The sequence below is a fragment of the Caretta caretta genome, chromosome 13 (assembly GCF_965140235.1).
Source record: "Caretta caretta isolate rCarCar2 chromosome 13, rCarCar1.hap1, whole genome shotgun sequence".
Classification (NCBI taxonomy): domain Eukaryota; kingdom Metazoa; phylum Chordata; order Testudines; family Cheloniidae; genus Caretta; species Caretta caretta.
The window spans coordinates 30,166,050-30,188,499 of NC_134218.1; the positions used below are offsets into that span (position 1 = coordinate 30,166,050).

The 22,450-nt window shown below is 49.1% G+C and overlaps 1 protein-coding gene across 6 annotated transcripts in view; it reads right to left on the reverse strand.

The window, feature by feature from the left end:
* Positions 1-10,012, reverse strand: part of MTCL2 (microtubule crosslinking factor 2) — an 83,120-nt gene extending 73,108 nt beyond the window's left edge. For 4 of the 6 annotated variants that reach the window (XM_075118846.1, XM_048820787.2, XM_075118847.1 and 1 more), the window contains exon 1: positions 9,066-10,011. In XM_075118846.1, coding sequence (XP_074974947.1) covers positions 9,066-9,731 — 666 coding nt within the window. In that variant the 5' untranslated portion in view covers positions 9,732-10,011. Of the gene's footprint in view, positions 1-9,065 lie in introns of all 6 variants that reach the window. The other 2 variants (XM_048820786.2, XM_075118848.1) reach the window with 2 other exon arrangements.
* Between the last annotated feature and the right edge of the window lie 12,438 nt (positions 10,013-22,450).

The following is a 22,450-nucleotide window of genomic DNA, read 5'->3' on the forward strand; positions in this document are numbered from 1 at the left end:
GCTGAAGCAGGGTAATGCTGGTTTACTGAATGTTAACAATGTAAAACAACTTCCATCGCATCACAGCAGCTAGACTTCATTGTATGTCTCACTACGACAAGCCAGAGAGGCTGTCTGCATCCCATGCAGCTGCTGACATGGGGAGCTCCTCCTCCCCACGCACACAATGGCCCCTGGAGGCGAAGTGCAGAAAAATCAGCAAATTTAGGAAAAGGACTGATTTTACTCCACCTAACTTCCCTTCAACACCCTCCCCGCCACGCCCTCCAGCTCAGCCCCAGTACCAGTGAACAGGTGACTGCTGCACAGTTCCCACCTCTCAGAACTAGCAAGTCAAGCTTTCTGCAGACTCAGGTAGGCAGCATCGGCTTCACCTCTGGAAGGTTCACACCAAATCAAAGGCTCAAATCTTTGTGGGTTTTTTAATTCAGCAGAAACTGGCAGAAACTCTGTGCTTTAAAAAATACTCATGTTTACTGCCAGGATGGCATCTGCTGTACCAAGAAAACGTGGCCATCTCCTCATCAGAGCTCTAAAGAGCTGCCTGGATGAGACCCAGCCATGGAGTCCCAAGCCCTTTTTATTCAGGCTACCCTACCAGAGAGCACAGCTGACCCAGCAGATACCTTTGCCTAAAAAGTTAGGTTGATTCAGATACATCATTCAGAAGTGTGAAAAATCCACACCCCTGAGCGACATAGATAAGCCAGCCTAACCCCAGGTGCAGAAAGTGCGAGGTCGACCTAGCTACCCCCTCTTGGGGAGGTGGATTACCTACCCCGATAGGAGAACCTCTCCTGTCAGCACAGGCCGTGCCCACAATGAAACACTACAGAGGCGCAGCTGTGCTGCTATAGTTTAGACAAGCGCAGAGTAGCCATGGGATGAAGCTAAAGTTCGGTCATGAATTAGAAATTGGTTAAGAGAAAAAACAGAAACCAACTGTTCATTTTTAGACTGGAGGGAGGTTAACAGTGGTCCCCACAATCTTTTCTCTAATCGATGTATTGATTATGTGCAAAAAGAGTTGAATGGTGAGGTGGCAAAATTTGCAGGTGACAAAAATAATTGTGTGTCAAGAGTAGAGAAGAGATTGGGAGGAAATTCAGAAAGCCCTAAAAACTTAAAAGTACAACAGCAGATGAAACTCAAGGTGCAAGGTGATAGCAGGGAGAGCTGCATGATCATATCCAGGGATGGGCTGCACATTAATTGTTACCACTCAGGAAAAGTCCCTTGGCATCACCTTGGGCAGCTCAATGAACAAACGAGGTATCTGAGAAAGGGCTAGAAATCACACTGGACACGCTTCAGAGTAGCAGCCGTGTTCGTCTGTATCCGCAAAAAGAAAAGGAGGACTTGTGGCACCTTAGAGACTAACAAATTTATTTGAGCATAAACTTTCGTGAGCTACAGCTCACTTCACAAAAGGTTATGCTCAAATAAATTTGTTAGTCTCTAAGGTGCCACAAGTCCTCTTTTTCTTGTTACTGGACACACTGTATCCCTATATAAAAGCAATGCTGCAGCCTTGCTGTACCTATGGCATTCCAGTTCTGTCTCAGGAAGGAGCACAAGTGGCAAAGGTCCAGAAAACAGCAACAAAACTGATGACAGGCACAGAGAGACCCTGCAAACATTTATGCGTGTACATGACTTTACCTTTGTGAGTAGACCCACAGCATGAAATCCTGGCTCTGCGGAAGTCAACAGGATTTTAACCATTGAATTTAATGCAACTACTCACACAAGTGGTGATACACATGCTTAGGTATTTGCAAGTAGGGAGAAAATTTAAAACTGGTAAAAGGAATTTTTTTATACAATGAATAATTAATGTGAGAGACTTGCTGGCACAAAATATTGAGACAGAGAGCTTAGTAGGAGTCAAAAGACATCAGACAGTTGTATGGATAATAAGAATATCACCGGCTGTTAAGTTAGTTAGGATGAAAATATGTAAAGGATATCAACCCTACTGCTTCAAGGCACAAGCTAACTATTACATGCCTGGAATTAGGGAAAAAATTCTCTCATGAGCCTGTTACGATATAATTTATTACTAATGATTACAGTAGGATGCAGAGCCTCTAGTCAGGACTGAGGCCCAGCCTCACTGGATGCTAGACAATATACAATAGAAGACAGTCCTTGCACTAAGGAGCTTGCAGTCTAAATAAGGACAATACACAATGGGGAGGGGAGAAGGAAGAGAAAACAAGAGATGGCCACAATAATAGGAACAGAAGCTTGTGCATATGTTTAGCTAAGTGTGCACTATGTCCATTCACAGTTTCCCCCAAAGCTTCTGGTACCAGACCCAGTCAGAGCGGGGTCATAGGCTAGAAACCCCACGGATCTGATGCAGGATGGCAGTGCAGTGTGGTTGTGATCTCTCCTTGTAAAATGGGGATTACTAGCCAGGAATGACAAGGCGACATTTCCTCTGAGATTAAAGAACAAAAGCAGCAGCTTTCAATTAGTGCCAGAGGAGGGGATCATGCTATAACTTACCAGAGAAAATGAGATGGGGATTTCCACTGGGAATTAGTAAGAAGGAAGCTGCCGAGGCTTCCAGACCCCATGCCATGCTGTATCCCAAACTCCTGGGGCCCCTGACCCCAAAAGACACAGCTGGCCTCCGCTGCCACAGGCCTGAGCTCTGGGTCGCTGCACAGCACAAGGGGACAGCAGGTCACCTCCCCCAGCCAGAGGCTGGGATAAGATCGGCTACAAAGTACCGGCTCAAACGAAACTCAGAATCCTCAGCCCCACCCAACAGGTCCAACGATTGATGTATTCCAACAAGTCAGTCTGAGTGGCGGTCAACCAGCAGCAGTGAGTGAAGCCGTCTGTCACCTGGGGGCTGCACAGACAGGTGAGCCAAGAGCAACCACCCAGAGATAGGCAGCCTCTGGGATTCTGGGGCACAGAGTGGGCGAATAAAGCCTGGCACACCGCAGAGAGCACAAGCTTTCAACGCCAACACAAGCCAGGCTGCTAGCCAACTGCCATTGCTCCAGGAAGGACCTGTAGCCATCTGCCCACAGAGCAAATGGTGGGGCACAGCAATGTGCTGCAGGAGAATGGCTGTTATTTAAACTGGTGGTTCTGAGACATACCTGGAAGAACGATAAGGGAGATCAGCCCCTATCCCTGCCCTCTCCTCTCCCTGCTCTCATTCTCTCCCTGGCTCCTCCCCAGACTGATCAGCTCTGGGCTCCTCACAAGTCTGGGGCCAAATCCTGGCTCCAGAGAAGTCAAGGCACAATTTGCCATTGACTTCAATGAGGCTTGACTTCAATGGGGCAGGATTTCACCCAGGGACCTAAGGCCCAGATTTTCAGAAGAGATAAGGGCTTCAAAGGGTCCTGAGTCTCAAAGTGCTGAGCACCCAACCTCCGAAAATCAGGCCCCTTAACCCGCTCAAGTTGGGACCTCAAAATCACTAATTGCTCTCAAAAATCTTCGCCAGATCCTCCAGAGTGTTCCCCTTTCCTGCCCCCAAATAGTGATGGCAACATATTGGTTTTCGCAATATAAAAGCAATAGACTGGTGCCAGGTTGGCATAATTTATTTCAGCCCTGTAATACAAGATGGGGCAGGTTGGGGCCGGAGGGTGGAAGGGGGGAGGAGGGAAATGGTATGATGTAACCTAGCCACATCTCTGCTGGGATTGTTGTTCAGATGCGGTATGTATTCCTGTGCTGTGAAAACACAATAAGTATTCTTGAAAAGCTGTAGCTATTCTGATCTAGCTCTGGAAACCAGAGACAGTCTGTAAACCCAGGCTCCTCCTCCATTGTGCTAGGCAAATAACCAGATACAGCACATCTGTTTTACACTGATGTGCAATAACGAAAGGCTGGACTGTGCCTTCTGCACACGGCAACCTGGAAGAGATTCTCAAGTGCTGCAACACCCCACTGCATCTTGCCAGCAGATAGCGCACAGCTCAGCAGAGATTAAAATGTGTTAAGGAGGGAAAAAAACAAACAATTCACAGCTTTATGCTGCCCCCATAAATTAACAGCCAAACTAACAGCTGAGAGCTTCGATCAATGCTAACTCAAACATGCAACATTTCAAAAGTAAAAAGGGGCCACAAAGTCTCTTTCCTCTCACTCTGCATTCAGATCACACACAACTAGCAGGATATTCCACAAAGCACTGGCTACAGAGAGCACTGATGACTTGGGTGGCCACATGCACCCAGCGTTCTACAGCAGAGCCGCAGGCACGCTCCTCTGCAGGAGGGCGAGCAAGTGGCCCGCAGAGGTGACAGGTCCCAGCATGCAACCCTCCACCTTGATGCGAGCAGAGCCATGCTGGGACCTATAGCCTCCTGGGGCCACAAGGCCATGTTCTAAGATGGGAGCGGTAGCAATCTGATCCCATTAACGAAAACTAGCAGCAGCCTTGGGGGTCTTGTCATATTGCCAGCAAAGCCTGGGCACCTCTGCAGGAGAGGGGCATATTGGCAGGAGCTCATCAACACATTTTGTTGGCATCTCCTGCTTCCCCCTTGTTCCATTAGGTGAGAACACAAAACATCAACCAGAGCCCAGCACAAACCGTTCACACACAAAAAAAGGGCGTCGCAAGACAATACAGATCAACTGGGGAAGGTTATTGGTGGGGGGAGGGGGTGCTAACAAGCCTAAATCTGGGATGAGCAGAGTCAGGTTTAGAGCCCTGGGCTGTAGCAGGTCTCAGTCCATCTGTTAATGTTTGTAGCATGACCCTTTTCTGTCTGAACAGGGATTGGTCTGAAGGCTTTGCCCTCCCCTCATTCCAAACTAGATCTCCAGTCCCCATTCTTTGTCTTCACATCTCTCCGCAGCTGCTGCCATATCACATCTCACATTTTCCGTTTTGCTGAGCAGGGATTCGGGGGTCCTGCTCACCACACTGCTGGGTGACAACAAGGCAGCTGGTGAGGCTCTTAAAGGCACAGCTCCTCCAGCTGAACAGCTCACAATCTGAGCATGAATTCTGCTGTCTCTTAGGGGAAATGCTTTCAGTAGAATCCGGATGGCTGAGGAGGGTCAGGGCAGGTGCACACAACTGAGCTCCCACACATATCTACAGTAGAAGCCAGAGGGGAGCAGTCCTCTCCCTCCAACACTCCTGATCAGAGAGAGGAAGAGGTATCAGCAGTCGGGTTTAGAGGTTTCAGTGACTAGCTCCTGTCCAAATGTACAAATCGCACTGCACTTCTGGGATAATACAGCACAGGCCGGGACGCACACGCCTTCAAACAGGGTCATTTTAAAGAGCTTGTGCATGTTTCTGCTCCTCCCCCATACAAGATACAAATTATTATCTATCTAGTCACAAGCACAGAGCTGAGCAGAACTGAGGTGTTTGTGCAAAACCAAACCTTAGCGGCATTTTGCTTCTTGATCTCACTTTATACAAACCCTGAACATTTGGAGGTGGTTGGGAATCTAAGTGATTCTGGTTTTAGCTCATCTTACTAAAGATTAGACAACATCCCAGACCCCAAGAGCCTACAGCTTTGGCGCAGCACAGAGATCCCTTCCAATGCTGCCAATATTTTAGCAAGGGACTCCCACAAAAATTTGCCCTCTTAGTCTTTGAAAAACCCTGTGTCCCCAGGATGCACGTGCAGCAGAAAGGAAAGAGTGAGGGGTGGAACTGGTTTATTTGTTTTCCATTTAACAAGCACTTTTTTTATAATCATATCCAAGGAGAGAGGCAACGATAACTTATATGAAGCTGCACTTTGCTGGAAGTGTTTATACTTTGATGCTCATAAACATACTGTGCATAATGCTAGCATAGTCCTGCTGTACTTGGGCAGTCAGAAATGGGGCAAGGGAGGGCCTCCTCCTCAGGAATCTCTTTCTTTAATATCTGCTTTTGGTGGAAACTCACACCATGACGAAGACAAAGCATTTGGACGTCAGTATTTTCATGAGGTCTAGAAAATAAGTGATTTATCAATAACCAAGAAGGATGAACTTGAGTCAGGAGAACCTCCAACCCTAAGCTCTAGCTCAACCAGACATTGTAGGCTAGCTGCAAGAACCACTGGGGGAGATTCTTTGGACTGTCTTATACAGAAGCTCAGACTCACTCAATGATCATAATGATCCTTTCTGGCCTTAAAACCTAGCTGTCTATGAACACTTATTTCAATGTGGAGCCAATTTTATCAAGTGGCTCCCTAGGTCACGCTCTACCATATTGTTATTCCCATACCCCTGTGGGAAAAGCTGGGCAGAATTCATGCAGCAACTTGCTTTCTTTTGCAGTGCACAGGAGGGCATGTCTGTCCGTGGTTTTGAACCAGCAGGAGCACAGTGTATTACTCCACAGGCCGAGGTTGAGGGTTCAGGAAAGGAACCTGAAATAAGCTGCTTATACTGAATACACAAGTCAGAAAGGTGTGATCAGAAGTACTGACACTCTGCCACACTCCACATGTACCGCTGTAGCAGCACATCACTCATCCATTTGGGAGCTCTTCCCTAATGTCAGGAAATATTGCTGTAGTATTATACAGCCAATTATATATTCAGCTACAGAAGTGCAGGAATCGTACTATACATGAGGGCTTGAAAAAAATCCACCCACCAGTCCCAACATAGAAGTCCTGCTTGGTGAGTGCCTAACTTAACAACTTCTTCAAAATTCTCCCATTTTAAACAAAAAAATGGGTCTCGCCCCCATGGTTGCAAAGCAAACCTTCCAAACGTGACCCACCTGAAATCAACATGGTGCTGACTTCCTGAGTCTGCAGACAGCAATGCCTCTGCACAACCAGATCAGTCTCACTCTACTGCAGTTTGGAAAGGTATAGAGCCCAGCTATGCTGCTGCTCAGAGTATGAATATGAAAAATGAAGTCTCCAGCAGGGAGAAATCCACCCCAGTAGAAACCCAATCCCTCTTCCTTCCCAGGAGCAGGGGTGGCAAAGGGGATAGGGTGCTGCAATTGTCACTCTGGCATTGCCGTGGGCCTCACAGTCGAACCCCAGTCTCTCATTTTATAACCAGTAGGATTGAATCCTTCTGCCCGCATCTAGTAAGATGTGTAACCCTGCTACATATGCACATTGTCACCAGAAAGGGATCACAGGGATGTGTAATTATTTAAGCTGGATAGACAGAATAGTTTTCAAATACATTCCTGGGAAACTGGAGGATTCTCATCTGTATTTTCCAACTGACAGTAACTCAAAGCCCTAAAGCTCCTCCTACTAATCCTGGCAGGAGTTTGGACTCCAGCTGTGAACAAGAGCTTTGCTAAAGGACAAAAGGCCTTGGGAAGCATCCCCAAGGGTTTTACTTCTGCACAGTGCTCATCTCAGAGCTGAAATCCCCACACACTTGCAATCTTCTGGCCTCCGCATCGGAGAACTGCCCTGTCTTCCAACCTGAGTCCTCAGCAACAGCAGGTGCAAAGGCATAAAAATCACCTTTCTGAACCCACTCCTGCTGTGACACGGCTCTTCAGATTAGAGGTGACTACATTTATCTCATCCAACATCACATCGCTTAGGCACATTCGGGGGGCGGAAGGTGCCTGCAACCTGCCTAGCCCCGTTTTCCTGTACTTTTCTTTAAAGTACAGTCACAGCTACAGATTTTCCTGTAGTCTCCAGCAATATTCAACCTCTGCATCACAGAGAACTTTGCTCATTGTCCCAGCCTGGATTCAGACCAGCTCCCTACAGGTAAAAGCCCCTTTATTCCATTCCCAATCACCAAGCCCTCCGTCCTGTTTCATGTGTTAATGAATTAGATAGCAAAGCCACAGGCCTGGAAAATGGCCCCGAGGGACATGCAGGCGCCATGCTGACAGCACACATGAGAAAGAACCAATGGAAAAGTAAATGATTTGGAAAATCTGTTCCCCAAAATGAGGCCAACTGCGTCAGCACATGCTGGGTGAACCTGTCATTGTGCTTCCCAAAGGCAATAGGTGCATGCAAATACTGCAAGAGCATCACACTTGCTTTGCTCTGCTCTTGCAAGCAGACAAGCATGGCAGAGTGGCAGTATGAGCCACAACACCTGGCAGACCTTATTCCATACTGACCAGCCCCAACCCCATTTCTACATCAGTTGTTAAGGGTTACACCTCCACCACACAGGCAAGGGGGCAGAGCCATGTCTGCTTAAGGATGGTGATCCTTTTCCGGAACTGAGAAATCTCCCAAGTCACAGGTCTAATGAGCTTTGAGCAGAGTTTTTAACATGTCATTATTTGTTTCTAAGGTCTAGGAAATGTTGTTACATTGCCATGACAACTTTGAATATCTGCAGCAGTTCTGTATCAGAATACTGAAAGGGGCCTGTCTGCGTGAAACCCTGACTTCCTGCCAATGTGCTTTCAAAAAAAAACAAAACAAAACCACCCTACTACTTTATTTGACTTTGCATGAACTGAGTCTAAACCAGTAATCCACAGCTTTTAAACCGGGGGGGTGGGGGGGGGCTGCACCTCCGTAAATGGGGCAACGCCAGCGGCAATGCTTATAGTGAGCAGTAAGGCAGGGGGACAGTAAGGGGCTAGTGAACCAGACCCGGAGCCTGTCCCCCAGGCCAGGTGCACCCAAGTGCAGCGCACCCCACAGCGATCTGCACAGTCCCTGCGGCTCCCTCCGGCAGCTGCACCCGGCAGCCTCCTTATGGATTTTCCTACAGCTCCGAGCTCCAGGCAGCCCCTGAGCCGGGCTTCCTCAGCCACCGAGCCGTGCCCGCTGCTCCGAGCCAGGGCCGCGGCTGACAACCCGGATGACAAGCGATGAACCTGACATCACCCAAACACAAACCTAACGGCTCCGCCGCCGCTCCCCGCCCAGGGCCCGGCCCCGCCCCGGCACACAGCTGGCCTATGGGGGCGGGAGCAGCGAGAGCCCGGGGCACAACACAGCTGGGACCCGAGTGACGCCCCCGCCCCCTAACAGACCCCGATGTCTGCCCCGGCCCGTGACCCACAACCCCCGCCCGGCCCCGCTCCCGCTCCAACAACTCCCTGCGCCAGGTCCCCTCCGTGCCCTGCCACGCCCCGCGCCCGGCCAGCCCCGCACCTTGAGATAGTCGTTCTCGGAGCGCAGCTCCTCCAGCTCCCGCGCCAGGCCCTCCTGCCCCGCGTCCAGCAGCTCCTCGGTGAGGTCGGAGAAGGCCAGCGAGGTGCTGAGCTGCAGGCGGCTGCTGGCCATGGAGGCGGCGGAGGGCTCGTCGGGCGGCGGCGAGATGCCCTGGCCGGCGGGCAGGGCCGGGGCGCTGCCCGGGGACTCGGGGTCGCTGCCGCTGAGCTCCAGCGAGAGCAGCTTGGCCTCCTCCGAGCCGCTGCAGTCCGAGCCCTCCGAGCTGCTGTCCGTCAGGCTCAGGGGGGGCGGCGGCTCCTCCCCGGCTGGCCCCCGGCACCGCCCCTTCGCCTTGGCCCCGGCCCGGCCCGGAGCCCCCTTCCCGGAGCCCCGGCCGCCAGCGGGCTGCGGCTGCTTCCCCTTCTTCTCGGGCCGCCCGTCTTTGCCCCCGCCCGGCCGCCGCGAGTGCCCGGGCCCAGCGCCCTGCTTCCCGCAGAGCGAGGCCGGCGAGCCGGGGTGGCTGCCGCGCCGGCTCTTGGCCAGGGACCAGCCGGGCACATCCTTGGGTCTGGCCGGGGACGGCGCCCGCTGCAGCTTCTTCTTCTCGGGCGGCGGCGCTGGGGCCGGGCTGAGGGGCTGGCTCGGCTCCGCCTCGGCCGCTTCCATGCCGGCTGCGCGCTGCTCACCGGCCCCAGAGGCTCGGGCCGAAGGCGCGCATCCCCCTGGGCGCGCCGGGGATCGCAGCGCCGGCCCGGGAGCTCGGCGGCTCGCCCCAAGGGCTGCGGCGCGCCCCGCTGGCCGGGAGCTCGGGATCGGCGCGCTGGTCCCTGCTACGCCCGGCAGCTGGCTGGGTGCTGGGCTCTAATCAGCGCCCGGTGGCCGTCAGCGCGTCCCTCTGCAACGCCACGGGGATGCCTCCTGCGCCGGCAGCAGCGCTGCTCCGTCTGGGTGTCTCCGCCCAGCAGCCGCCGAGACGGTGACGCGCACGGTCTGGGAACAAAAGGCGGAGAGGGGCGCCAGAGGGGCGGTGGGATCCTCAAGGCAACAGCGACCCCTTCTCTGGCTGGGCTGCGAGGGGGAATTTCCTCCCGGCACAGTCAGAGCCGCGCGCCGCGCTGTGCGGGCACTGAGCTGGCTGGCAGGACGGTAGCTCGGGGGCTGGGGAGCAGCCTCCCTCTACTGGCCTCAGCAGCAGCCAGGAAGAAAATGATTGCGCCCTGCAAGGTACCATAGGGGTTAGGACCTTTCAGACACCCCAAGGAAAAGCATCTTCGAGCCCCATCTGTCTTGTGGCTCCACCACCCCATCCTTCTTGCTCAGCTGCCCCAACCTCGCCCGATGGGCTGGGCCAGTCTGTATTCTACCTTGGTGCCACGGTCTGCCCAGGATATCAGCTGGCAGCTCCTTCATGGAGCCGAGAGCAGGGGCATGTACCTGGTACGGTTCACCCCCCTCCCTAACACCCGCTTCTTCTGCGGTGTGAGGGAGACCCTGGTGCACATCTACCTGGAGTTTACCAGACTGCAGCCCCTTTTCCGGCTCCTCCAGAACCTTCTCCTCAGGTTCTGGTTGCACTTTCCCCCGCACCTCCTGATCTACGCTCACCCCATCCGTGGCCCCACAATGTCACGAGACCTCCTCATCAACCTCCTCCTGGCGCTGGCCAATGTGACCATCCATCATACCAGGAGGAGGAAGGTGCTCTGTGACTGTGGGGCCTATTTCCGCTCCTCCCTCAGCTCACGTATCCAGGCAGAGTTCCTCTGGGCTGGTCCACTGGTCCCTGGAAGCCTTCGAGGAGCAGTGGGCGCTGTCCAGGGTTCTCTGCTTGGTGTCCCCTTCCGGCTCTCTGATTTTGCCTCTATGACCCTCACTCCTGTCCCCTGTTTGTCATTAGTTGTCCCCTGACTTCAGCTGAGAACTGGGTTCAGTGGCTCCTCCCCTTAGGCTTGGGAGGGGCCTTTACAGGAGGATGGGCTTGCGCTCACCCTTCCCCAGATCTTCAGTAGGTGCCCTAACCTCTCACCCCATGAAAGTGCTTTGTGAAATGCTTATTGTCAGCTGTGGTGCAATTCTTTTTTTGATACTGACCATATCACCATTAAAGTCTGTTCTTCAGTCTCTCTAAGAGAAACACTGTCTTTGATGTAGCTGCTGCTATACAAGTTATACCCACATCGCAAACATTTACAAAATGTTGTAAACATGGTAGGACTCGGAGCATGTCAGGGGCCTGCAGAAATACAGCAAAGAAGACACAAAGAAGTAAAGGCCCCTCCTATAAAGCCTCCAAAGCATTTGCATGAACAACTCTCTGAGCCCTCACTTAAGCCTTTCCCCATGCCTGGAGCCCCCCCTCCCCTCCCCTCCTGCTAATCATCATGGAAATCTGTTCACTGGGATGATGGGGAAATCCATTTTGAGCCCTTTACCTTAATATGAACCCAACAAAATGCATACACAGCCCTCTGGTGGCTGGGCCCTGGTGGGTCTTTGGCTCAGTGGGAGAATTGTCCTTAGGAAAAAAGGCAATTTGTTGATAACTAGGGGAAAGCCTGGGGGAGTGGTATGATTTCAGAGCCTCAGGCCCTGCTCTTATACCCCATCATAAATCCCAAATTGTCATTTAAAATGTTCAGATTAATCTAAAAAGAGGAGCATACTATGGGACCATAAACTTTGTCTCACATGGTTCATACACGCACTGTACTTACAGCCATGTTTTTGAACGCAGCCTCTAAAATTGCTCTTGCAAAGCAGTGTGTGTACAGAAACTCAGATTTGGATGTGCAAACTACATTTGCATGCATGCAGTTAGTAGGCCTCTAAGTGTCCAGAGTGCATGGACAGACACAGCTTTACATACACAAATCCACATTTTCAGCGTGCAGAAAAATGCTCAGAGCCTGCTTTGGAAAATGCATTGTTCCAAAGGTTCCTGTGGCTGGAGCTCAGCAATGTGGAGCAAGGGAAGCCACAATATGCGGCCCATCTAACTGCAGGGTGAAGGCAATGCTGTCTAGCTAGTGTCATTTATACAGCACTTTGCACCATAGCCTTTAAGCACTGATTCGCTTCAGGTTTGTAATGCCAGAGAACACAGCATTTCTTTTCCTCTCTGGAGAAAAATACAAATCCAGGCAAGTACTCTAGCAAGCTGCATTCATCTTTAATTTTAAATAAAAGTCTATGCACAATAGAGTTGGTTCCTAGATACATGGCAAGTCACCTATGTGCCTCCTCATGGACACAATGTTTGGGGAACCCTACTTTACAGTACCCCAGACTTTATTATCACCTACAAGTACAAAAAAAAGCCATCTCCACACTCCTCTGCTTTCTTTAGTGCTAAAGGCTGCTGCTAAGAATCCCATGACTAGAGCAATCACTCTGGACCATCCTTGGTCATATGCAGAATGAGAGGGAGGGCCATTAAAGCCTCCCCTGCAGAGGTGATAGGTGATAGGACTCCACCTAGGAAGCTGCCATGGGTGACTAGGTCAACATGAGTGTGCCTCCTGGTCTTCATAAAGCAGCTTTGCATCAAGCTGAGCCCAAGGAAAACCATCATTTCATGACAAGTCCAAGAGACCCTCGTTCAAAGATGAGTTCAAAGCCTTCAATAATACCTTCAGAGAGCCACAGAGCCCACTGCAGGCCTATGGCAAAGCTGTTAACGCACCAATGGATAATTTGAGGCCACCTCCCTGAAGCCTCATTACTAGTCACAAACCCTCCATTACAGAGGTGCACTAAGCACATAAGGATGAAGTCATTTTTCCCCCTTTGTAAAGCTGATGTTATCACCAAGACCTTTTCTCTCCCCAGAGCAAGGGATGTGGTGTTTTCAGCCTGGATGGATTCTCTGGGCCAAACGGGCCAGTGCACCCCAGCATTTTACCGACTCAGATAGCAAATGAAACCTGAGTTTGCAACCCTGTGACCATAGGACTGGAAGGAACCTCCTGGGTCGTCAAATCCAGTCCCCTGCTATTACAGGCAATGCCATCATATCATCCCATTAATCCATTTCCAAACTCCATTCTAAGCCTAGCCAGGTTTCTTTTGCCCCCCACACTTCCTATTGGGAACCTGTTCCAGAACCTCACTCTTCTGCTATTTAGAAACCATCTTCTGTTTTCCAGCCTATGTTTATTCATGGCCAGTTTATACCTATTAGTTCTTGTGCCAATGCTGTCCTTTAGCTTCAATAGCTGTTCAACCTTTATAGAGAGCAGTTTGTATTTATAGAGAGCAATCAGATCCTCTCTCAGCCTTCCTTTTGCTAGGCTAAACGAGCCACACTCTTTTAGTCTCCTCTGGTAAGAGAGGCGCTCTATTCCTCTGATCATCCTAGTAGCTTTCTCTGCACCTGTTCCAGTTTAAATTCACTTTCATCCCAGAGACCATGCACTGATTCCCATGTCTCCTCCTCTCTCTAGTGATCTGTGCTTTGAGTTTTTCTTCACCAGATGGATGATCTGCTTTTCTTGGAGATGACCATTATTTCCTGCCCCTGTCTCTGATCTCTCCAGACCCCTTGTTGCTATTGCACTGTCCTGCTTGGTGTTCTCATTCCAATTTAGGATCAGCTGTGAATGCCATGAACATGCTGCTTACTCCCTCTTCCAGACTGATAGCAAAGCTGTTAAACAAGACCAGGCCTAATAGAGATCCCTCAGGTACCAGAGGCCAGATGCCTTCTCACAACTCACTACTTTCTCATCACTCTTTGCCTAGGCCCTGCTGCCAGTGTTTAGTCCATGTGGCAGTGTTTATACCCTAGCAGATTAAAATGAATTGTGAGCAGCCTGGTTTCATGGACCTGCTTTCCCTCAATGTGTTTATAGAAGCATTTCTGGCTCCCCTGTTACCACATTCCTCTTTGTTACTGCCTTAACCTTGTCCTGGAATTCTTAACAGAGCTGGGCACTTTTTTTTGGTGCCTCTGCCTTCTCCCTTGCCAGGACAGAATTCCTTACCCTCTGGCCTTGGAGCAGCCCTTTACTGAGCCATTTCTTGTTCCTAGCACTGTCCCTTGTCACAGGAGTTGCCAACTGTTGTGCTTTCATTGTGGTTTCTTTTACTATTGCTCCACCAGTGTGTGGCCAGAGCAGGGTGTGTGAGGACTTTATGAATTGATAGCAGCAGGTGACAATCCTGATCCAGACAAGAAAACAACCTCTGGACCTTAGCACGCCTTCCCTTCAGACTTCACTCGCCAGATTTTTTAAAACCCATTTTATTTCGTCATTAACACGCATGAACTTTCTATACAAGAACTCGTGAGTGTCACCTTTAACAGACCCACACGCACTACATTGAATTCCTCAACACTTGCTTTCTGGAGTCTAATCTCTTTGTACACAGGACTGTGGGAATTACCAGCATGGATCAGATCCAAGGTCTATGGTACCCTAGTGTCCTGTCTCTGAAAGTGGACAGTATCAAAGGGAGGTGTAAGAACCATTTAGTGGTGATGTGGGCTTATCTCACCACATTAGATTTGCTGTGCTCTGTGCATCCTCTTTTCCTTCCTAGGATGAATTTCAGTCATTGATAGTGCCTGGTTTCAAGAATATTATTTTTTCTCACAGGAGAATAGGAAGACGAGGTGGGTGAGGTAATATCTTTTATTGGACTAACTTCTGTTGATGAGAGAGACACAGAGCTCTTCTGCAGGTCTGGGAAAGGAACAGGTATAGAATAGGAAGGCAGGAATTGCTGGTCTAGAGATCCAGTTAGGCTGGAATCCTCATCTCCAACAGTGACCAGGACCAGATGCTTCAAAGGAAGATACAAACCTCTCATGAGGGACATGCAATAAACATGACTATGGACTATGGTTTCTTCCAAACCTGACTTCCGTGGGCTTTGGATCAGGCCTGAGCAACTGGTTCATGTGCTAAAGCATGAAGGTTTCTAGCGTTCTTTATTTTATACCTCTGTCCTGTCTCTTCTCTTTCACCTCTTCCCTACACTAACCAATCCTACTCCTTCTCTCCTGGCCTGGAGTTATTTCCATGCATCTAATAATTATGGTGATGGGGGGTGAAAATTGAACCACAGTATTCAAGCTGAGGTTGTGTATATAGTGGTGTAAGCCATGTCCAGTATCTCTCCAGCCAGCTTTGTGTCTTGTTTGTGTGTTTGACCACTGCTGACCACTGAGCAGGTATTTTCATTGAGCTGTACACAATAATGGCTTGGTCCTTCCCTGCATGGTTGCTGTTAGTTTACAGCCTATCATTGTCTATGAGCTGTTCATACTGTTTCCTCCAATGGACACTACTGTGCACTCATCCATATTGACTTTCATTGGCCATTGTATTGCCTAGTTGCCTAGCATTGTAAAGTCATTCTGAAGTTCCTCAGAATACTCCCTAGATGTGAGCAGTCTAAATCATTTTGTGCTATCCATATATTTTGTCAACTCCTTGTTCACCCCATCTTCCAGATCTTGAAGAAATATATTAAATACCCCTGTTCCTAGCATGGATGTTTTGGGACACCCCACTCCTGCAAATTGGCTATTTGTACATTTTGTTTCCTCTCTCTTGTCCAATCCTGACTGGACAGAGGTGACATCGTCTGTGTCAGTTCCCTGCCATGGCAGTGTAACTCACAGAACCATGTTTCCAAGGTGAATACTCATTTGGTTTCTGCAAATATTCACCAATGTCCCTCTTCCTGCAAAATCTCTGCCAGGCAACCACATAGTCCCAGAAAGAGAAAGGAACATAAATGCAACCAGACCAAATTCATCCACAAATTCAAATTGATGTTTGGGGAAAATAGGTCATAGATCAGCCTGCTCTGCATCTGCATCATTTGTATGCGGATGCCTCGTGAAATGTTACATTACCAGACTGTAAATTAAAAGGCGTATTTGACTGTACTCAGGAAGTCCCGTGAAACACACAGCAGCTGCAGGCAAAGGATGCTAAGCAATCAATGGCCCCATCTACACTACTGTTGTCATTGAGCCAAGGGACTTGGTTGTCTCCTGACCCGATTAAAACATGGGTTAAAATTGTCCTTTAAAGGGAACCTAACCATCTCTGTGTGGGCAAGTTGAAACACCAAACTGCCCAGGGTTTTAACAGGTTACGAGGAATGGTTAGAGCCAATCTACACCATAGCTTATTGCCAGGGGGCGACTGAATCAGGAGGCACTGGTGTTGCAGCTGGGTCCCCTGGCCTGCTTGCAGCTGTAGACAGAGCCAATGTGTGCTAAGTGCACTGAGCAAAAAGCATCACTTAGAGTGGAGGCCTGCTGGGGATGTGTTCCGAATGGCCAATAATGAAGAGCCTGTCTTCACCCCCAGCCCCGACCCCCTTTAAGAGATAGGCACAAGCTGGTAGCCGCCATGCTCTGATCAGTTCCTGTCATTCCTGGACAGCGCTTGAATTCCAGCCCAGGAACTCCGAAGCAAAGACACAGGGCATTTTATTGCTCTCGATCTGAACAGTGTGAAGGTCAAAAGGAAGAATGGCAGAGAAATCCCAAGAGGTGGGATATTGCTGGCATCATCTTCTTAGGGACTGAAACCCACTGAAACCTCTGCTAGAGCCAAAGATCATAGACAGCTGAGAAGAGGCATAGAGGGATTCATGGCTAACGTGAAAGTTGCTGGAGCCACAATGAAGCCACGTGATCAGGGGACAGCTTTATTTCTTGCAGTCGCACGCAAGGAAGCACTTGAACTACAGACATTTTTTCAACTACAGACAGATAAAGAGGAACCTTTGGATTTGGATGTGTGCTGTGTGCCCAGAAACCGTGTGCCTTCTCGAAGCCATGCTGGCCCAGGGCTGGCCTTACCTTGAGGCGAACTGAGGCGGCCGCGTCAGGTGCCAGACTGTGGGGGGCACCACTAGGACCCAGAGTGTAGAAAGTTGTGTCTGCTGCTGGTGCGTATGGATTCTCTCTGCTCTAGATGCAGAGAGATGGTGGAGAGCTGTGCTGGAGGAAGGAGGGCACAAGAGACATAACAGGCAGGCAGGAGAAAAGGTGAGAGGGAATCACAGAAAGCAGCAGGAGCTGCAGGGAGAGAGGGAGAAGAAGGGACCTCTTATGTACCTCTCTAGCACCCCTAGGAGCCTGGACTGATTAACACCAGCTTCTCAGGGAGCTTCCTGTGTCCTGCTGTTTCCCTGAATCCACTCGAGGAGAACAGGCAGTCAGCTGAAGGAGTAGGAGCCAGTTAGGCCCTTAAGACGCTGATATCTTCCCTCACTCAGGCCCTGCTACCAGCCTGCTTATTTGTCCCCTTCAACTGAGTGTTGAGAGCCACTATAGCTGGCACAGAACAGCAGTCATGAGTGAAAGAAGAGAACGCCCCTCTGGGACAGTATTCAGAAAAAGAAAGGAAGCAAAGGAAGCTTTTCTATCTAAGCAGGAAGGAGCTCTCCTGAGATACATAAGACACAAATGTTCACGGTGAGCCTTCCAGCCCCAGTGAGGATGTGAGTGCTGAGGAAATGCCTGATCTTCCAGTTAGTCAGAGTGCAGGTGACCTGGCAGCTACTGCAGCATCCATATCTCCATCTCAAATGGATGTAACCATGCACATTCCTGAAGAAAAGTGTAGATCAGAGAAGAGTGTGGTGGAGGCGCAAGAAACAGCTGCTGCTGAGTTTAGTTCCTTAAGTCTAGATGATCCAGGACTGTGGACCCACTTGAGCAGTAGTCTGAGAGACTTCCTTGTACTGCATGGGCCACAGCAAGTGAAAAACTTCATGTTCTCCAAAGACAATGAAAATAGAAGTGTCCATCCAACACATTACTGGTGTGAAATCCCCAAAGGTGACAAAGTGGAGAGGCCATGGTTTAAGTACTCAAAAATCTAGAATGCTGCATACTGTTTTTGTTGCAAACTCTTCCAGTCTAATGTTCCAGCCACATTGGGTTCTACAGGAAGAAAGGACTGGAAAAATCTGGCTAGAAATCTGGTATGCCATGAGAAGGCAGCAAATCACCAGAGAGCATTCCATAGGTGGAAAAAGCTTGAGATGAGACTAAGGTTAAAGGCCGCCATAGATGATCAGCATCAAGAGCAGATTGCATCAGAGTCTCTTTACTGGCAAAATGTTCTGAAAAGGCTCATTGCCACTGTGAGAATGCTTGCTACCCAAAACCTAGCACTGTGTGTCACTTCAGATCAGCTGTATGTGCCAAACAATGGAAACTTCCTTAAAACTGTGGAGCTGATGGCTGAGTTTGATACTGTACTCCAGGAGCATCTAAGAAGAGTCACCACCCAAGAAATGTACACACACCATTACCTTGGAAAAACCATTCAAAATGAGATCATACAGTCACTGGCAACAAAAGTCAAACAGAAGATTGTGGCTGATTGTGGGGGGAGGGATAGCTCAGTGGTTTGAGCATTGGCCTGCTAAACCCAGGGTTGTGAGTTCAATCCTTGAGGGGGCCATTTAGGGATTTGGGGCAAAAATTGGGGATTGGTCCTGCTTTGAGCAGGGGGTTGGACTAGATGACCTCCTGAGGTCCCTTCCAATCCTGATATTCTATGATTCTATGATCTGAAGTTATTCTGGACTGCACACCTGACATCAGCCATATGGAACAAATGACTTTAATGGTGTGTTTTGTAACAACAACAGAACCTAGTGAAAACATCCCTGCATTGGTGACTGTCAGAGACCATTTTCTAGAATTTATTGACATTGATGACTACAAGAGCTGGTATGACAAAGTGCTTCTCAAAAAGCTGGAAGATACAGGAATTGCGATAGCTGACATGAGGGGTCAGGGCTACGATAATAGTGCCAACATGTATTTTTCTCTGCATCAACTCATCGATGGCAAATTTTTAAGCAACATCTGGGAACATCCTCTCTGACACTGAAACCACTGAGTGCCACATGATGGGAAAGTCGAATGGAGGTGATAAAGCCTATCAAACACCAAATTGGGAAGATAGATGATGCCATAGTTGTCATTATGGAGGATAATGCTATGACAGGAACTGTTCGTGGGAGAACAGTGGCAGAGGGAAATGGAATCACCAGAAACCTACATAACTTCAAATTTCTGTGTGGCTTAGTGTTGTGGCATGACATACTGTTTGAAATAAATGTTGTAAGCAAGAGACTCCAAGGTGTTGACCTTGATGTATCTGGAGCAATGGAACAACTGGACAAAGCAAAGTCTTACTGGTCAGATGAGGGATTTCAAAATGTTCTGAAGAGTGCACAGAAGTTGGCAGAGGAACTTCACACTGAAGCTATTTTCCCACCCATGCAAGAATACAAGAGTCACCGAAGAAGAAGACATTTTGATTACGAGGCATGGGATAATCCCATAAGAGACCCCAAACAACAATTCAAAGTTGAATTCTTTAACCAGGTGCTAGATTGTGCAATACAGTCAGTTGAAGAACATTTCATGCAGCTCAAGGAACACAGCAGTATATTTGGGATGTTGTATGATATTCCAAAACTCCTCACTGTACCTGAAGAAGACCTACACCAGCAATGCAGGGCACTAGAGACAGTGTTGACACATGATGACATGCGCGATATTGATGCGAGTGGTTTAGGTGATGAACTGAAAGCCCTTTCAAGATACATTTCAGCAGGATCAACTCCAAAGGCTGTTCTGGAATGTATGTGCACAAATAAGATGACCACCCTCTTTCCAAATGCTTTTGTTGCTCTTCGCATACTTCTAACGCTTCCTGTAACAGTTGCCAGTGGAGAACGCAGCTTCTCCAAGCTGAAGTTAATAAAAACACATCTACGCTCCACAATGACACAGGAGAGGCTGGTCAGCCTTGCAACCATCTCAGTAGAGCATGAGCTGGCCCAGACTGTGGACCTTCAGGAAGCAGTTCAAATCTTTGCAACCAAGAAGGCACGGAAAGCACCACTTTGATTATTCAAATGGAAAAAAATGCCAGTGTTTACTATGCAGACAAGAAAAGTTACATTTGCTCTTCAGGCGTTTGAAAGTTAACTATTACTTAAAATTTTTGAACAAGGCATTTTAAGTTGTTAGTTCTCCTTTATTGGGGTAGGTAGCAGAGCAGCACCATGAGTGGAGTAGAACAGGAAGAAGGCAGAACTGAGACCTTTCAAAGTTTTGGCCCAAACGAGGGGACATGGGGGCGTCATTTGAGCTCCCCGCCTCAGGTGCCAAAATGTTGTGGGCTAGCCCTGCACTGTCAGCATGTGAATGGCACCCCAGTGGGAGCACCAGGAAGGTTTGTAATTGATCTGAAGAACAAAACCCAGTCATGCAGCCCTGGAGTTGTAGGGGAATTACTTACGAGAGATGAAACGTTGAGAAAAGAAACAAGGAATGTTTTATGGGAAGTTAGATGACGCTGGAGCATGCAATCCAAATCCAGACAGACTGCAGAGTGCCCTGAAGTCACTGGAACTGATTTGCAAGATTTGCTGGTTAGTGTAGGTTTGAACCCATCTTTTCACATCCAAGATACCCACAAGCTAATGTGTAAGGCCATACAGGGTCAGACCAGTGGTCCATCTAGCCCAGTATCCTGTCTCTTGACAGTAGCCAGTACCAGCGCTTCAGGGGAGCATGTAGAACAGAGCGATCCACCCCTGTCTTCCCCTCCAGGCTTCACTCTGTGTCTGACCTCTCAGTCCTCATCCTCAAAGGAAACCTGCACAACCCTTTCAAAAGACGAGCCTGGGAGCTTAAATGCATAACTCTGCTAGACACTAAAAAGGCACTGGATTTATGGCTCATTACATCAATTTGTAACCCATTACCCCCCTTTTTGTCCTATGCCTGTAGAGGTGTTAACGGGCTACTTCACCTTGAAGGGTCCCTAGATTGTGTGCTAACTACTTATGCTAAACTGTCTGTTCCAGCTTGTGGTGACCTAGAATCCTATTTTCGACGTCTCCGGCTCAAGGAATATTTCCAAAATACCTCTGAACAACATACTAATCCACAGAGACCTCCCTACCAACACTACAAAAAGAAGGATTCTAGGTGGACTCCTCCTAAAGGTCGAGACAGCAGACTGGACTTCTACATAGAGTGCTTCCGCCGATGTGCACGGTCTGAAATTGTGGAAAAGCAGCATCACTTGCCCCATAACCTCAGCCATGCAGAACACAATGCCATCCACAGCCTCAAAAACAACTCTGACATCATAATCAAAAAGGCTGACAAAGGAGGTGCTGTTGTCATCATGAATAGGTCGGAATATGAACAAGAGACTGCTCGGCAGCTCTCCAACACCACTTTCTACAAGCCATTACCCTCTGATCCCACTGACAGTTACCAAAAGAAACTACAGCATTTGCTCGAGAAACTCCCTGAAAAAGCACAAGATCAAATCCGCACAGACACACCCCTGGAACCCCGACCTGGGATATTCTATCTACTACCCAAGATCCATAAACCTGAAAATCCTGGGCACCCCATCATCTCAGGCATTGGAACCCTGACAGCAGGATTGTCTGGCTATGTAGACTCCCTCCTCAGGCCCTACGCTACCAGCACTCCCAGCTACCTTCGAGACACCACTGACTTCCTCAGGAAACTACAATCCATCGGTGATCTTCCTGATGACACCATCCTGGCCACTATAGATGTAGAAGCCCTCTACACCAACATTCCACACAAAAATGGACTACAAGCTATCAAGAACACTATCCCCGATAATGTCACAGCTAACCTGGTGGCTGAACTTTGTGACTTTGTCCTTACCCGTAACTATTTTACATTTGGGGACAACGTATACCTTCAAATCAGCAGCACTGCTATGGGTACCCGCATGGCCCCACAGTATGCCAACATTTTTATGGCTGACTTAGAACAACGCTTCCTCAGCTCTCGTCCCCTAACGCCCCTACTGTACTTGCGCTATATTGATGACATCTTCATCATCTGGACCCATGGAAAAGAAGCCCTTGAGGAATTCCACCATGATTTCAACAATTTCCATCCCACCATCAACCTCAGCCTGGTCCAGTCCACACAAGAGATCCACTTCCTGGACACTACAGTGCTAATAAACGATGGTCACATAAACACCACCCTATACCGGAAACCTACTGACCGCTATTCCTACCTACATGCCTCCAGCTTTCACCCTGACCACACCACACGACCCATTGTCTACAGCCGAGCTCTGCGATACAACCGCATTTGCTCCAATCCCTCAGACAGAGACAAACACCTACAAGATCTCTGTCAAGCTTTCTTACAACTACGATACCCACCTGCGGAAGTGAAGAAACAGATTGATAGAGCCAGAAGAGTTCCCAGAAGTCACCTACTACAGGACAGGCCTAACAAAGAAAATAACAGAACGCCACTAGCCGTCACCTTCAGCACCCAACTAAAACCCCTCCAACGCATTATCAAGGATCTACAA